At 41.9% G+C, this 16,097-nt stretch overlaps 2 protein-coding genes across 7 annotated transcripts; both read left to right on the forward strand.

Moving 5' to 3' along the window:
• Positions 1-1,766: 1,766 nt before the first annotated feature.
• On the forward strand, positions 1,767-4,921 carry LOC117630167 (glycine-rich cell wall structural protein 1-like). Its single transcript, XM_034362913.1, has 3 exons — positions 1,767-2,041; positions 4,558-4,696; positions 4,805-4,921. The coding sequence occupies exons 1-3, from the start codon at positions 1,767-1,769 to the stop codon at positions 4,919-4,921; spliced, it is 531 nt and encodes a 176-aa protein (XP_034218804.1).
• Positions 4,922-5,351: 430 nt separating this feature from the next.
• LOC117629528 (putative pentatricopeptide repeat-containing protein At1g12700, mitochondrial) lies at positions 5,352-9,879 on the forward strand. Of its 6 annotated transcripts, none has more exons than XM_034362036.1 (6): positions 5,352-7,293; positions 7,713-7,833; positions 8,716-8,775; positions 8,869-8,960; positions 9,030-9,229; positions 9,607-9,879. In XM_034362036.1, exon 1 carries the CDS (start codon positions 5,354-5,356, stop codon positions 7,172-7,174), a length of 1,821 nt encoding a protein of 606 aa, XP_034217927.1. In that variant the 5' UTR covers positions 5,352-5,353; the 3' UTR covers positions 7,175-7,293; positions 7,713-7,833; positions 8,716-8,775; positions 8,869-8,960; positions 9,030-9,229; positions 9,607-9,879. The 6 variants fall into 6 exon arrangements, with proteins under 6 accessions (XP_034217927.1, XP_034217929.1, XP_034217925.1 ...); XM_034362038.1 differs by having other exon boundaries at positions 9,030-9,149; XM_034362034.1 differs by having other exon boundaries at positions 9,030-9,879.
• Positions 9,880-16,097: the final 6,218 nt, after the last annotated feature.

Consider the following 16,097-nt stretch of genomic DNA (forward strand, 5'->3'; position numbering starts at 1 on the left):
AATAAATACAACACATAACACTTAGTTGGTGAAATGCCTCTTCCTCGCATCAATTATCAAGTTCTGGATCATAAACAGGTTCAAGGGGCTCCACATACTCATCCACACAAGAGTCTTCATTGAGGGAACCAAGGGTTACAGTTCTGTAGGGACAACGGGAGGCGATGTGGCCCTTAGCGTGGGAACAATAGCATTCGATATGAGCAGTCGTGGATGGGGCTGGTCCTTTTTCTGTTGCAGGTATCGTAGGAGTAGGTGGACTGACAACGCCATATTTAGAGTTAAGAGTACTACAGTTTGGAGTATGAGTGGAAGAGTGCCCAGTATGCCCTGTATATCGACTTTGTGGACGCAAAAAAGTTTTAGCTTCCAATGCGTGGCAATATGCATCCAAAGTATGCGGACGAAACCTCCGGACTTCACGTTTGATATCGTCCCGAAGACCATGGGTAAAGCGAGACATAGTGATGTCGGTTTCTTCACAAATTCCCGCACGTATCTTGTGTTCGATAAAACGAGCGTGGAATTCATTAACGGTTAAACTTCCTTGTGAAAGGTTCCATAATTGGTCATATAATTGATGGCGATAAAAGAGGGGAAGGTATTGTTCGCGAAGCTTTAATTTCATCTCGTCCCAGAGAGTCACAGGTGGCTATCCAAATTGGTATAGTTGATCCTCCATGGAATTCCAATATTGTCTAGCGGCTCCCTATAGCGTCATCTTACCAATGCGAAGTTTATGAGCATACGTCAAGTCGTACCAAGTGAAATAATCTTCCATGGCTTGAACCCAATCAAGCAACATTGTAGGATCCTCACGACCATCAAAAGTAAGAGTGGTAGGCTTGATGTGGCGGATGACATCGTTGTCAAAATGGCGAGGGGGATGAGTGCCTTGATCATGTGGAACTATAGAAGGGCCCGTTGTGTGTTGGGTATAATGGGGTGGCGCCAGAGACCCAAAAGAAAAGGGGGACTCCAATTGAGCCTTAGGCTCATCAAGTGAAAGCCCAGTTGAGCTATGATGTAAGATCCCACATCAACCAACGGAGATGGGGTGATGTGCCTTATATGTGCACACCCGCATCTATCTAGCACGAGACCTTTTGGGAGCTCACTGGCTTCGGAGTCGTAGGAACTTCGAAGTTAAGCGAGTTGGGGGCCAAAGCAATCCCAGGATGGGTGACCCACTGGGAAGTTGCCCGTGAGCTCCCAGAAACAAAATCGTGCGGGCAGAGAGGGGGCCCAAAGCGGACAATATCGTGCTACGGCGGAGTTGATCCTGGGGTGTAACAATTTGGTATCAGAGCCACTCTGCCGTGTGGTGCGAGTGTGCCGACGAGGACGTCGGGCCCTTAAGGGGGGTGGATTGTAAGATCCCACATTAACCAATGGAGAGGGGGTGATGTGCCTTATATGTGCACACCCGCATCCATCTAGCACGAGGCTTTTTGAGAGCTCACTGGCTTCGGAGTCGTATGAACTCCGAAGTTAAGTGAGTTGGGGGCCAGAGCAATCCCAGGATGGGTGACCCACTGGGAAGTTGCTCGTGAGCTCCCAGAAACAAAACCGTGCAGGCAGAGAGGGGGGCCCAAAGCGGACAATATCGTGCTACGGCAGAGTTGATATTGGGATGTGACATATGAGGCATGCCGTATGGCACGGCCTTGAGTTTTTTTATCCACTAGTGGATTGGGCAGAAGGCCACTTTTTGGTGGTGGTGTAGAGGAACTCGAGAGCACTGCGGAGGTAGAAGAAGGTTCAGCATGTCCAACCCGAAAGTGATTGATAAGCAACTGAACGGAGTCTTGGAGTTTGGTGATGGCCAGGTCCGTCTTCGCACGATGTGTGAGAGCCTGTACCAACTCGTCTTTGAGGTCAACGCTGAGTTTGGAGAGTTAGGTTTCCATGCCAGCGATATCGTCAGAAACTTTGTCTTGGAACGCATGAAATTGTTCTGCAAGGCTGGCCACGGTTTGGGGCACCATGGTAGAGAGCAAACGCAAACGAAAGTGAAGGAAGGCTCTGATTACCAATTGATGTAGAACAGTCCATAGGTTTAGAGTAAACACTTGAGCAGTAGAACAAAGAGGAAATAAGGGATCAAGGAGAAGAATTAGAAATCGAAGAGACAAAGGGAAAGGGAAGGAATCAAATAGTTTAAAGTAAGGAAATTTATCATTAATCAAGTCTGCCGATTGCCCAGATTCATCCCAACTCAGGGCCCCATGCCAACCCTCCTATCTCTATTTCTGCAAATTTAACAAAAATAAAAAAATTAAAATAAAAAATAAAAAATCATACACCGTCTGCAGTGGTAATAGGGTTTGGGATGATGATGATGTGGAGAGAGTTTGGGATGATGATGATGTGGAGAGAGAGAGAGAGAGAGAGAGAGAGAGAGAGAGAGAGCCAGTATAATGGGGTTCTAATTAATTAATTATTTTTTGACCAAAAAAAGTATTTATTTATTATTACTATAAAATACTATTAACCTTTACGTCAATGTTTGCCCAAATATACGCATGCGTCAAGGTTTTAACTAAGGCATGAAAAGATTTACTTCTTTCAATACTTCTTAATTTCATGCCCTTCCTAGGATTATTGAGTATCGCAACTGCATCTTTTGCATTCACGTATCAAGGGTAAATGTGGTAAATGAGGTTTTGTATTTTATAAATGACATTGTGCATCATACTAGTTATTGTTAAGAGTATTGTCCCAAATTGAAAAGTTAAGAGACATATACGTGACAGTGTTTTATTACACAATGATGTTTTCACAATATTCATAGTCGAAAAAGCTCTCCATTGAAGCTTCTTTGAGGCATTTCGTCAAACACTTTATGGGCACAAACAGAAGGGCAATTTCTAGCATCTCCATAACTTTTTCCGGCAAGGAAAGGTGCAAGCCACTACCTATGACACCTTATTAGTTTGTGTAAGAGAAGCCCCCCTCTTTGTAGTTTAGACAATCACTTGATTACACCATAATTTTTCCAAGTCAGGGCGTGGATTTCACAACAGACGCTGGCAGCCTGACTCGGAAGAGTTATGATGTTGTAAACAAACACATTTATTTATTAATACCATACCTAAGTTCATGAATTTGTCTCTAAAATGATTTTTTCAAGTTTTGGCAAGGATAACTTGCTACTGATGTGATGGGCCTACAAATAGCACATTGATGGCAGACACTAGATAGGTCTAAGTCATCAACATTATAGCACTCTTTTGCTGCCACACTTTATAGCCTATAGGCAAACATTAATTGGACTGAAAATTACAAGGCCTCTTCCAACTGCAGGGCCACATGATTCCACAGTCTATTGCATGCCGTTGGGTCTCATCTGAAGTTACAAGTCTCCTACTTTCTTTTTCTGGGATGAAGATAACTGTCTTACTTTTAAAGGGAGCTCCAATTTTCACCAATAAACAAATTCCAACACAAATTGATGGTACCATGTCCCTAGTATTTGCTAGAAAACCAACCTATAATTGGATTCTGATCCATAAGAATATTGTTCCCAAGCCTTTCTTTGGCCTCTTCCTTTTCCTTCTTAAGTTATCATACAATTGTGATAAGCATATGATATGAGTGTCAAGGTAAAAATATTAATTAATTTAGCATCATAAACTGTTTTGATTATTTGAGTCATGTGATAAGCTCAAAATATTTCATCCAATTTGGTCAAACCATATTAAAGAGTACATAATGGAACAACAAAATTGAATTACTAGAAAGCATTTAGATCATCAGAGCCTTTGTTATGTACAGGCCAATACACAAGAAATAAGCCAACCAACATTCTCATCTGCCTAATTTTAAACCCTGTTCATGAAAGAAGCTAGAAGGATACAAAAGTAGAAGATAAAACAAAAAGGGCCATCGGCAAGTTCTAAATCTTGGTTTATCTTTCCTTCACAGTTAGCTTAGTGCGTGGGGAAGCCATGCTGCTTATGAGGTTATAACTCTGAGGAATATCTATCTTTCTATATACAAGGTGACAGACAATCCAAAACAATCACTAATGCCATGACATTTAAATTTCTTGCACATGCCTGCAAATTTGTGCAGCTTTCCTTCTGATTGATCACTGAAATCTTTCCCCATCAAAATTAATTATGTCACTGTGTCCTGCATTTTTGTCATTACAACGTGAGATTATTATTCACTCTAAAAGGAAAGAAGGCAAACTCCTAAACAAGCTTGAGCCTAAATATTTTCTAAAACAAATGAATTGAGAATTGGAGAGCACTACCATGACTATAATTGACTAAGAGGTTTTTTCATTTGGATATCACATGAACAAAAAATTAGTTAAATGATAGGTACGAGCCACCAAGTACACCACCATTGATAAATTTTGACTTAGGAGGGTGTATTCAATTTAGATTTTAAATGATTTTAAAAGAGTTATAAAGTTGATGGAGTTTAATTGAATTTAATTAAGTTTGACTAAATTCTACAAACTCCATATAGATTTTGACTGAATTTGTGTATAGATTTTAATTGAGTTTGTTAGAATTTTATTATTGATTTTAATGGTGTTTATAGCGATGTCGGTGGTGGTGATGGCGATGGCAGTGGTGATGGCAATGCAGTGGCGATGGTGGTTTGTGGGGGAGGTAGTGGTGGAGGAGGTGGGGGTGGTAGTGGTGGTGGCGATGGGAGTGAGGTGGTGGAGGAGGTGGGGGTGATAGTGATGGTGGTGGTGGGAGTGAGGTGGTGGTGGAGGTGGTGGCGGTGGCGGTGGCAGTGATGGTAATAATGCTGGTAGTGGTTGTGGTGGTGGTGATGGTAGGTTGATAGTGGAGGTGGTAGTGGTAGAGGTGGGGGTAAGGGGGGTGGTGGTGGTGGTGCAGGTGGCGGCGGTGGTGACGGTGGTGATAGTAAGGTGATGCAGAATGCATATTATTAGTTTTCCTAATTCTTAAAGATTCATTCTTGTTAAAGGATCTCTTATTAGTTAATTTGCTTTCCTATTTCTTAAAGTTTACTTTTTCCTTTTCCTAGACTAAAAAGGGTTTTTGCCTTTATAAATAGGGTTTTTGCTAGGGATTGGGGTCGAGAAAGGGGTGACTTGGGGCTGATAGTTTTTATTATTATTTATTTTAAATTTCTTATTTTAAATTGATTTTAAAGTTTCTTATGTGGAGGTGGGCACCATTTGCCATGTCACCCACTCAATTGATAGATAATTATCCATGTGTACGAAATTACAAATACATCATTGCCACATAATCAAAGTTAAAAGACTTTTGGATGAAGTTAAAGGGAAAAGGTAAAGTGGGTTATCAAACCTCGATTAATGGATGAAACTGGGTCATTTTGAGTTTGAGTGCTGAAGATGATGATGCGGAATATAGCTGCTGCTTCTTCTTCTTATTGCAGCAGCAGGAGATGGAGAGGTATGCATTGTCTTCACTCTAACTCCACTATTGTTGTTTTCGCCAAAGATTACTTTGCTTTCCTTCACTCTCAACCTTCTAAACCAATCAAATCTACAAGAACCCAACTAGAGCAGCCAGTGAGAAACTCACCCAAAATCACAACTGTTGAGGATGCTTTCAATGTGTTTGATAGAATGCTTCAAATGCGTCCTCCGCCTTCAGTTGTTCGTTTCAATCAAATATTGGGTCAAGTTGTGAAATTGAAACATTATTCGGCCGTCATCTCCTTGTATTACCAAATGGATGTGTCGGGAATTGGACCTAATGTTTATACTCTAAACATTCTCACAAATTGTTGTTGTCATCTAAACAAAATGGGGTTTAGTTTATCTGTATTGGGAAAATTCTTCAAAGCTGGTCTTGAACCAAATGTCATTACTTTCAACATTCTGATCAACGGCTTTCTTCTTGAGAATAGCGAGGCGGAGGCGGCAGGAATTTTCAACAAAATGATTGCGGGAGGTAATTGTCAGCCTAATGTGGTTACTTATGGCACACTAGTAAAGGGCTTTTGCATGAAAGGTAACAATAGTGCTGCTATTCAGTTGCTTAGGAAGATGGAGGAAGGAGCTTGCAAGCCTGACCTAGTTGTCTATAACACAATCATCGACAGTCTTTGTAAGGATACACTAGTTGATGATGCATTAAACCTCTTTTCTGAAATGATGTGCAAGGGTATTGCCCCAAATGTCATTACCTATACATCCTTGATTCATGGAGTTTGCAAATTAGGCGAGTGGAAAGAAGCTACAAGGTTGTTGAATGAAATGGTGAGTAAAAATATCTTTCCAAATGTGTTCACGTTCAGCGTCTTGGTAGACACAATTTGTAAGGAGGGGATGGTCGTGGAAGCAGAAGGTGTGGTTGAAATGATGATTCAAAGAGGTATTGAACCTGATACGGTTACATACAGTTCACTCATGGATGGTTACTGTTTGCGGGGAGAAATGGACGAGGCACAAAAAGTTTTCGAGCTAATGCTTAGTAAGGGCTCGATGGTTAATGTTGTTAGTTACAACACATTGATAAATGGATATTGTAAGCATAAAAAAATAGATGAGGCCATGATGCTTTTTCTGGATATGTCTCATAAGGGCCTGGTTCCAAATACCATTACTTATAACACTCTTCTGTACGGCTTTTGCAAAACAGGCAGAATACAGGACGCACAAAAGTTGTTCTACGAGATGCAAGCTTGTGGCCAACTTCCAGATGTTCAAACTTATTCTATTTTACTGCATGGCCTGTGTGAAAACCGACAACTTTGTAAGGCAATGCAATTGTTTGGAGACATGAAAGCGAAGAAGTTGGATATTGATATTGTGATTTACAGTATTCTTATTGAAGGTTTGTGCATAGCTGGAAAAATTGAATCTGCAAGGGATCTCTTTTGTGGTTTATCATCAAAAGGACTTCAACCTGATGTGAGGACATACACTATAATGATTAATGGACTCTGTATCGGGGGCCTAACAAGTGAAGCGGAAAAGTTGCTGGTTGAAATGGAAGGGAAAGGCTGTTCTCCAGATGGTTGCACATATAACACAATTATCAGAGGGCTTATCAGTAACAAAGAGACATCAAGGGCGATGGTACTTATTCAACAAATGGTGGAGAAGGGTTTATCTGCAGATGCATCAACAATGGAGTTGATAGTTCAATTACTGTTGAAAGATGAAGTGGATCCTGCTTTGTTGCCGTTGATAAAAGAATCACTGTGAAATTAATTTGCATCTGTGGACAATGAACTGGTGCATCTTTGACGACCATAAAGGTATTACAGTGGTCGTGGGTGTGGCAGGAGGTGAAAATGCCTTCTCACGTGTATCCGGAATTTCTGGTATTAATTCTGTTTCATGAAATTTCTATTTTATTTTGTATGGGACGATAGGAGAACCTCTGTTTCAACCAAAGATCCCTTACAAACCTCTGTCCGCTGATGCAAGAGCACAGTGGACAGATTTTATCTTTGCATGAAGTTTCTCATAAAAGTAATTGCTCAGAAATTGCAGACAGATTTTATGTACTGGAAACATTGTTTGATGGGTGATAAATCTAAATGCTGTTGCTATTGTTTATGTACTGGAAATATTTTCTATTTGGGTACAAGACATTGTTGGATGACTGAGGGTTACTTTGAGACAGTATTTTTGGTTAAGGATGTTGTTATTGTTATGCACAGCATTATCTTGTATAATTTTCGTTCTTGTACATTACTTTTTCTCTGACGTCTCTCCTAAAAAAACTATCATTTCCCAGGTCCAGGTGAGTTGTTTCCTTATAAATCTATATATTGCAATGACATGCATCCTGGCAATTCAATAATGAGGGGGAAGTGAGGGGGATAGACACCACTAACACTGACACTGAGACTGGAGTTGTAAGCTTGTTGTCATTCACTCATCTGATCCCATATCTTGTTTTCCAAAATAATATTTTCAACTGTGTTTGTGATTTTTGTTTTTCCAATGATTGTTTCGTTTTCTCTCTGTTACGTTATGTTTTACGATTTAAATATTCAGTTGTGTGTTGGCTGCATTTTCTTTACATTTGTTTCTTTAACTTTTGTAATTTTTCCCATCATTGTCCTATAAAATTTTGAATCGTCCATTTGAGATAGTGATAATTCGAGTTTTAAACAAAACTTGAGATCGAAATGTCACTCCTCTTAAAGTTAGTGATGTCAAGCCAGCATAATGTGATGCCTTTTCACATGTTATATACTCATCTCCATATCCGTGTGTATATCGTTGCATGAGTGAGAGAGAGAGAGAGAGAGAGAGAGAGAGACAGACAGACAGACAGACAGACACACAGACAGACACACAGACACAGACACACACACACACACACACGACTCACAAGACAATCAGTCCCTAATTTTAGATCACAAAACTCTGATGTGTTAGAAGGGCTATATATGAGTAGAATTAGCTTTCTGAATAATCAAATATGTTTCCTTACTTTATTAACTGTTTATAGGATGATTCGAGAACCCACTCATTCCTCAACATGTTTGACATCCCTGTCTAGGTACTAGGCAAGGGATAAGATTGGTATATATTGTCATATCTCTGTTAGATTGTCAAAATATGGGTTGTGTATTTCGTATGATATTTGTTTTCCTTCTTTAGTTCAGCTCTATGAATCCTTTTATTTCATTATTTTGTGTCCTTAGACATGTCTTCCCATAGAATGGTCATATTTAATGATTATCCAGTTTTCTTGCAGTTGTTAAGAATGCTGATATTTTTTTTTCCAGGGAATATGGACAGGGACCTGCCAGGCAGCATTTATTGGGTTGGCATATTTCCTTTATTAAGTGAGAATCCTAGACATTTGAAACTTTATTGGTGTTGGTGGTTGTATCTTTCTGATGGTGATAAAGCTCCTTTTCTCTCTTTAACATATTCAGGTCGCTTGCTGAATTTTCACGAATCCCTGTTGTTGTTACAAACCAAGTGAGGTCTCAAACTCGTGATGAAGCCTGCCAGTATTCTTTTCATGGTAGGACAGTATTGTCAGATGTGATATCCTCCCTATGGGTTATGAATGCAATATATTTTATTTGTGCAGGGCAGAGCAGGGAAAAAGCAGTGGAGGATCATACAGGATACGATTTTCATCTTGTTGCTGCTTTGGGGATTCACTGGGCTCATGCTGTGACCATACGTCTAGTGCTGGATTCTAAGTCTGGTTTGCCCAATATATGCTTTAGCTTGAAAATTATTAAACTGTCATGAAGCAGACTCTTGCTGCTTAGTTATTCATATGAGGTATCTTTGCAAATCTAATTGTATGGATATGTTTCTTTCAGAATACGTGCAACTCTATCTGTTAGGTTTTTCAATATGTATGAGTCTGTGTGCCCTATATTCTCTTCAATGCCTTCCAGAAGCTATCAGAAGATTAACAACAACAATTAATCCCTTTTTTTCATTTTGATTGATTTGTTTAGCAAAATTGATGTGGATATCTTTTTAAAACCGATGATTTTACTGTATATAATTAGAATTGAATGGTCATAACAGTTTATGGTTCCAGAGTTGGAGAAAATTTGACCTTTTAATGAGATGATGACAATGATGACAACGTGGAATCCAAAACTATTTTCCCCCATTACTGATTCCACACTTTCGTTTTTTTCTTGTAGGGAAGAGGTTCATCAGGCTGGCAAAGTCGCCCATATCACCACCTCTGGCCTTCCCTTATAACATAACATCATTTGGAATCACATTGCTTAATGATGATGGAATAGAACTGACTGGACCGGAGATAAACTCAATTCATTGTCAAGGTTTGTCACTGAGGCTCTTGTTGAGTGAATCTGGAAATCCAAATTAAGGACAATTAGAAAAACAAATACTGGAATAAATTGTAAAATAAAATAAAATATTAAATAATTTTAATTGATGTGACTGTCCACCTCAACTGCCATATAAGATGGTATAGGGATGTGGTATACAAATGTGATTAGAGTAGCATTATTCATATATTGTTTTTATTCTCAAGATATAATTTCATCACTTCTACTACCACCATCAATCATGACTATCACCATAGCCGCCCCCCCCCCACCACCACGGCCATCATCGTCGTTGCCTTCACCACAACCACCACCACCACAATCATCGTCGGTGCCGCCCTCTAGCACCACCACCACCTCCACCACCACCCACCATCGCCCCCACTACTAACCCCATGATGTAGAATAGTCCGTAGGTTTAGAGTAAACACTTGAGCAGCAGAACAGAGAGGAAATAAGGGATCGAGGAGAAGAATTAGAGATCGAAGAGACAAAGGGAAAGGGAAGGAATTAGAGAGTTTAAAGTAAGGAAATTTATCATTAATCAAGTCTGCCTTAAAAGATTACAAAAACTCTATTTATAGAGGCAAAAACCCTTTTTAGTTTAGGAAAAGGAAAAGTAAACTTTCAGAAATAGGAAAGCAAATTAACTAATAAGAGATCTTTAACAAGAAGGAATCTTTAAGAATTAGGAAAACTAATAATATGCATTCTGCATCATTCTCTCCCACCGAAAAAGAACTCGACACCGGCGAGTACACCAAGATTACTGATGATGACGACGTTTGTAAGTATGGATGATGGAAGGATGGGATGCAGCCAAATCAAGATCATGAAGAGCATCCTGATAACTTTGCAGAAGAGTGGAATCCAACTGGCGAAATTTAGCTTCTGTAATCAAAGTATCCTCAGTAGCAGGCCTTCCAACCCAACGAACCAGATAACGGGTAGGACCTCCAATAGACGAGGCCATAATTTCATGATCCAAGACGTCCTCAATCTGATATGTAGGGACATAACTAGTAGAAGGAATATGCGGCACCATAGGAGGAGTGGAACCATGAGCAACATCCATAAAAATAGGAGGAGAAAAGGTGCCCCAATAAGGAGATAAATCAGAAACATTGAAAATGGGACTTGTATACATATCTGCGGGCAACTCAATCAAGTAAGCATTGGACCCAAGCTTCTTAATGATACAATAAGGACCCATTGACGAGCATGAAGCTTCTTAAAAGATTGCTTAGGAAAACGCTCAGGACAAATCCACACCATAACAAAATCCCTTTCCTGAAACTCTTGTTGACGACGATGAGCATTGGCTGCCAGTTTATAAGTGTCGGTGTGCATGGATATATGCCTACGGACGTCATCATGCAGTTGCTGAATATGTTCAGCAAATTGTGAGATCCCACATCGACCAAACGGAGAGGGGGTGATGTGCCTTATATGGCACACCTCGCATCCATCTAGTAGGAGGCCTCTTGGGAGCTCACTGGCTTCGGGTTCGTAGGAACTCCGAAGTTAAGCGAGTTGGAGGCCGGAGCAATCCCAGGATGGGTGACCACCCTGGGAAGTTGCTTCGTGAGCTCCCAGAAACAAAACCGTGCGGGCTGGTGAGAATGTAGCCAGGCCCAAAGCGGACAATATCCTGCTATGGCAGAGCCGGTCCGGGGTGTGACAGTTTGGTATCAGAGCATTGTGAGATCCCACATCGACCAAACGGAGAGGGGGTGATGTGCCTTATATGGCACACCTCGCATCCATCTAGTAGGAGGCCTCTGGGGAGTGAGAATGTAGCTGCCCCGGAACAAATCCTTGCGGGACACTGTCGAGTGGGCCCAGAGAGGACAATATCTTGCTAGATGGGATACCCCCAACTTGTGGGAGGCCTTTTGGGAGCTCACTGGCTTCGAGTTCGTAGGAACTCCGAAGTTAAGCGAGTTGGAGGCTGGAGCAATCCCAGGATGGGTGACCCCCTGGGAAGTTGCTCCGTGAGCTCCCAGAAACAAAACCGTGCTGGCTGGTGAGAATGTAGCCAGGCCCAAAGCGGACAATATCCTGCTACGGCGGAGCCGGTCCGGGGTGTGACACAAATGACGTAGTAGAATTTGAGGCACGGGCAGCCACATGAAGAGCAACTAAATCAACCGGTAATCGGGGAGAAAATCCATGAACAATCTCAAAAGGACTTTTACTGGTACTTCAATTAACTGAGTTGTTATAAGCAAACTCAGCCACAGGCAACAAGAGATCCAAATTACCAGGTTTATCCCCAACTAAACAGCGGAGTAAATCACCAAGGATGCGATTAACCACCTTAGTTTGGGGATGGAAAGCAGAAGAAAACTTCAAAGTAGTACCGAAAAGCTTCCACAAAGTCTTCCAAAACTAACTAGCAAATTTGATGTCACGATCAGAAACAATGGAGACGGGGAGGCCATGCAAACAGACTACTTCCTTAAAAAATAACTTGGCCACACAAGAAGCATCAGTATGTTTGGCACAAGGCAGAAAATGTGCCATTTTAGAAAAACGATCAACTACGACAAAGATAGAGTCATAGTCGCGACTAGTCTTAGGTAAACCAAGCACGAAATCCATATTAAGATCCTTCCATGGGGCGTGAGGTATTGGTAGAGGGGTATATAAACCTGTGTTACGTTTGCGAGCTTTAGCTAGCTGGCTTGTGTGGCATTGGGAGATGAGATGAGCAACATCACGTTTTAACGACAGCCAATAGAAACGATCTTCCACCAAGGCAATAGTCTTATCTTTTCCAAAATGTCCTCCGAGGCCGGCACCATGTAGTTCCCAAACAAGGAATTCACGGAGAGAAGTACGGGGAATACATAATTGTGTTCCTCGAAATAAGAACCCATCCCTTGTAATAAAGTCTGCATTCTCGCGACGGTTACCATTGGAAACTTCATGCCAAAATCTGGACAAGACAAATACTCAGCCTTAATACGATCGAACCCTGTTACCTGAACTGTCATTGTGTGCAAAATAGTAGCCACGCGACTAAGGGCATCGGCTGCCTTATTGTCAATGCCCGGACGGTGTCGTAAAACAAATGTAAAGATCTGGAGATATTCGGACCACTTAACATGTCGACTGCTAATGGTGCGTTGAGAGTGGGTATTTCAAAGCTTGATGATCTGAATACAACACAAATTCGTTTGGCAGTAGGTAATATTGCCAATACCGAAGTGCTTGTACCACATCATAAAACTCCTTATTGGCTAAGCACACCACCAATCCCAACTCCGGAAGCGTCACATGCGACTTCAAAGACTTTAGTCAAATCAGGATGTCGAAGAATAGGCGCTTGAGTCATCTTCTGCTTCAAAATTGTAAAGGCCTTGGCGGCCACAGGGGTCCAAAGAAAAGCTCCTTGTTTCGTACAGTCAGTTATTGGTGCCATAATACTACTGAACCCTGGAATAAATCGTCGATAAAAAGAGGCAAGACCATGAAAGTTGCGTGCCTCTGTCAAAGTCGTGGGTGTTGGCCAACCAGTAATAGCCTCCACCTTGGCAGGATCTGTGCTAACCCCAACTGCAGAAATATTGAACCCTAAGAATAAAACTTGTGGTTGAAGAAACGAGCATTTTTTTAAGTTGGCGTACAGTTTTTCCTTTCGTAAAGTAAAGAATATCGTCCTAAGATGTTGGAGATGTTCCTCCTGAAAGCGACTGTATAATAGTATGACATCAAAATAAACCACCAGAAATTTACTAATATAAGGTCATAACACGTGAGTCATCACCCTCATGAACGTGTTGGGTGCATTAGACATGCCAAAGGGCATCACAAGCCACTCATATAAGCCATCAGGGGTTTTAAACGCGGTTTTCCACTCATCTCCTTCACGAATACAAATTTGATGGTAGCCATTGCGAAGATCTATCTTAGAAAACCATTGGGAACTAGCCAAATCATCCAACATATCCTCAAGTCGCGGGATGAGGAAACGATGCTTAACTGTAATTTTATTTACAGTGTGACTATCCATCCACACACATTCACCAGGAACCATCCTTTTTGGGGGTAAGGAGAACTGGAACAGCACAATGACTTAAGCTATGACGAATAAATCCCTTAGCCAACAACCCCTAAATTTGACGATTCAATTATACTCGCTTAGGTGGATTCATATGATAATGGGGAAGATGAGGAATTTGCGAACCAGGAACAAGGTCAATGACATGTTGAACCTCTCTCACTGAAGGTAGGTCATTTGGTAAGTCATCAGATATGACATCAGAGAATTCAGTGAGGAGCTGTTGTATGGGTTCGGCAAGTGGAGTGGGGGTGTAGTTAGATGCCGGTGTAAGCAAGAGAGCAAAGACCATACCAGTTTCTTGCAGTTCGTGTGCAAAGTCTACATGTGATAAAATACTCAATCGATGCTTCGAAGCCTTCTCTTTAATTGACAGTGTTGGTTGAACATCATTAGTTTAATGGCCGGATTGGAAGGCTTTAGTGTTATGTTCTTTCCTTCATGTTGAAAAGTATAGGTGTTCTCTTTGCCGCAACTTTTCACACGGCGGTTATAAAGCCATGGCCGGCCTAGGAGCACATGTGCGACACTCATAGGTAGGATATTACAATAAAGTTGCTCGTGACAGGGACCCAATTGATGAAGAATAAGACATCTTTCAGTAACAGGTAACCTAGTTTTATCGACCCAGCCAACATAAAAAGGATGAGGGTGTGGCTCAGCTTGAAGATGAAGGCGATCGACAGTAGTTTGAGAGATAACATTCAGCGCACTTTCCCCATCAATAACTAGTTGGCATCTATTGGTACCGCAAGGGACATAGGTTTGAAAGATACTTGTGCGCTTCCATGAATTAAGAGGTGGAGATGTAGGTGCTGAATAAATACAACACATAACACTTAGTTGGTGAAATGCCTCTTCCTCGCATCAATTATCAAGTTCTGGATCATAAACAGGTTCAAGGGGCTCCACATACTCATCCACACAAGAGTCTTCATTGAGGGAACCAAGGGTTACAGTTCTGTAGGGACAACGGGAGGCGATGTGGCCCTTAGCGTGGGAACAATAGCATTCGATATGAGCAGTCGTGGATGGGGCTGGTCCTTTTTCTGTTGCAGGTATCGTAGGAGTAGGTGGACTGACAACGCCATATTTAGAGTTAAGAGTACTACAGTTTGGAGTATGAGTGGAAGAGTGCCCAGTATGCCCTGTATATCGACTTTGTGGACGCAAAAAAGTTTTAGCTTCCAATGCGTGGCAATATGCATCCAAAGTATGCGGACGAAACCTCCGGACTTCACGTTTGATATCGTCCCGAAGACCATGGGTAAAGCGAGACATAGTGATGTCGGTTTCTTCACAAATTCCCGCACGTATCTTGTGTTCGATAAAACGAGCGTGGAATTCATTAACGGTTAAACTTCCTTGTGAAAGGTTCCATAATTGGTCATATAATTGATGGCGATAAAAGAGGGGAAGGTATTGTTCGCGAAGCTTTAATTTCATCTCGTCCCAGAGAGTCACAGGTGGCTATCCAAATTGGTATAGTTGATCCTCCATGGAATTCCAATATTGTCTAGCGGCTCCCTATAGCGTCATCTTACCAATGCGAAGTTTATGAGCATACGTCAAGTCGTACCAAGTGAAATAATCTTCCATGGCTTGAACCCAATCAAGCAACATTGTAGGATCCTCACGACCATCAAAAGTAAGAGTGGTAGGCTTGATGTGGCGGATGACATCGTTGTCAAAATGGCGAGGGGGATGAGTGCCTTGATCATGTGGAACTATAGAAGGGCCCGTTGTGTGTTGGGTATAATGGGGTGGCGCCAGAGACCCAAAAGAAAAGGGGGACTCCAATTGAGCCTTAGGCTCATCAAGTGAAAGCCCAGTTGAGCTATGATGTAAGATCCCACATCAACCAACGGAGATGGGGTGATGTGCCTTATATGTGCACACCCGCATCTATCTAGCACGAGACCTTTTGGGAGCTCACTGGCTTCGGAGTCGTAGGAACTTCGAAGTTAAGCGAGTTGGGGGCCAAAGCAATCCCAGGATGGGTGACCCACTGGGAAGTTGCCCGTGAGCTCCCAGAAACAAAATCGTGCGGGCAGAGAGGGGGCCCAAAGCGGACAATATCGTGCTACGGCGGAGTTGATCCTGGGGTGTAACAATTTGGTATCAGAGCCACTCTGCCGTGTGGTGCGAGTGTGCCGACGAGGACGTCGGGCCCTTAAGGGGGGTGGATTGTAAGATCCCACATTAACCAATGGAGAGGGGGTGATGTGCCTTATATGTGCACACCCGCATCCATCTAGCACGAGGCTTTTTG

This window comes from Prunus dulcis, chromosome 6 (genome assembly GCF_902201215.1).
Source record: "Prunus dulcis chromosome 6, ALMONDv2, whole genome shotgun sequence".
In the NCBI taxonomy this organism is placed as follows: Eukaryota; Viridiplantae; Streptophyta; class Magnoliopsida; order Rosales; family Rosaceae; genus Prunus; species Prunus dulcis.

What these genes read in the sequence shown, in the direction of transcription:
- LOC117630167 (XM_034362913.1), top strand. Translation starts at nt 1,767, where the DNA reads ATGTCCAACCCGAAAGTGATTGATAAGCAACTGAACGGAGTCTTGGAG. An exon ending in GGCTCTGATTACCAATTGAT is followed by an intron (nt 2,042 to 4,557) that starts GTAGAACAGTCC and finishes TGGTGTTTATAG; the next exon opens with CGATGTCGGTGGTGGTGATG. An exon ending in AGGTGGTGGAGGAGGTGGGG is followed by an intron (nt 4,697 to 4,804) that starts GTGATAGTGATG and finishes TGGTGATGGTAG; the next exon opens with GTTGATAGTGGAGGTGGTAG.
- LOC117629528 (XM_034362034.1), top strand. Translation starts at nt 5,354, where the DNA reads ATGATGCGGAATATAGCTGCTGCTTCTTCTTCTTATTGCAGCAGCAGG.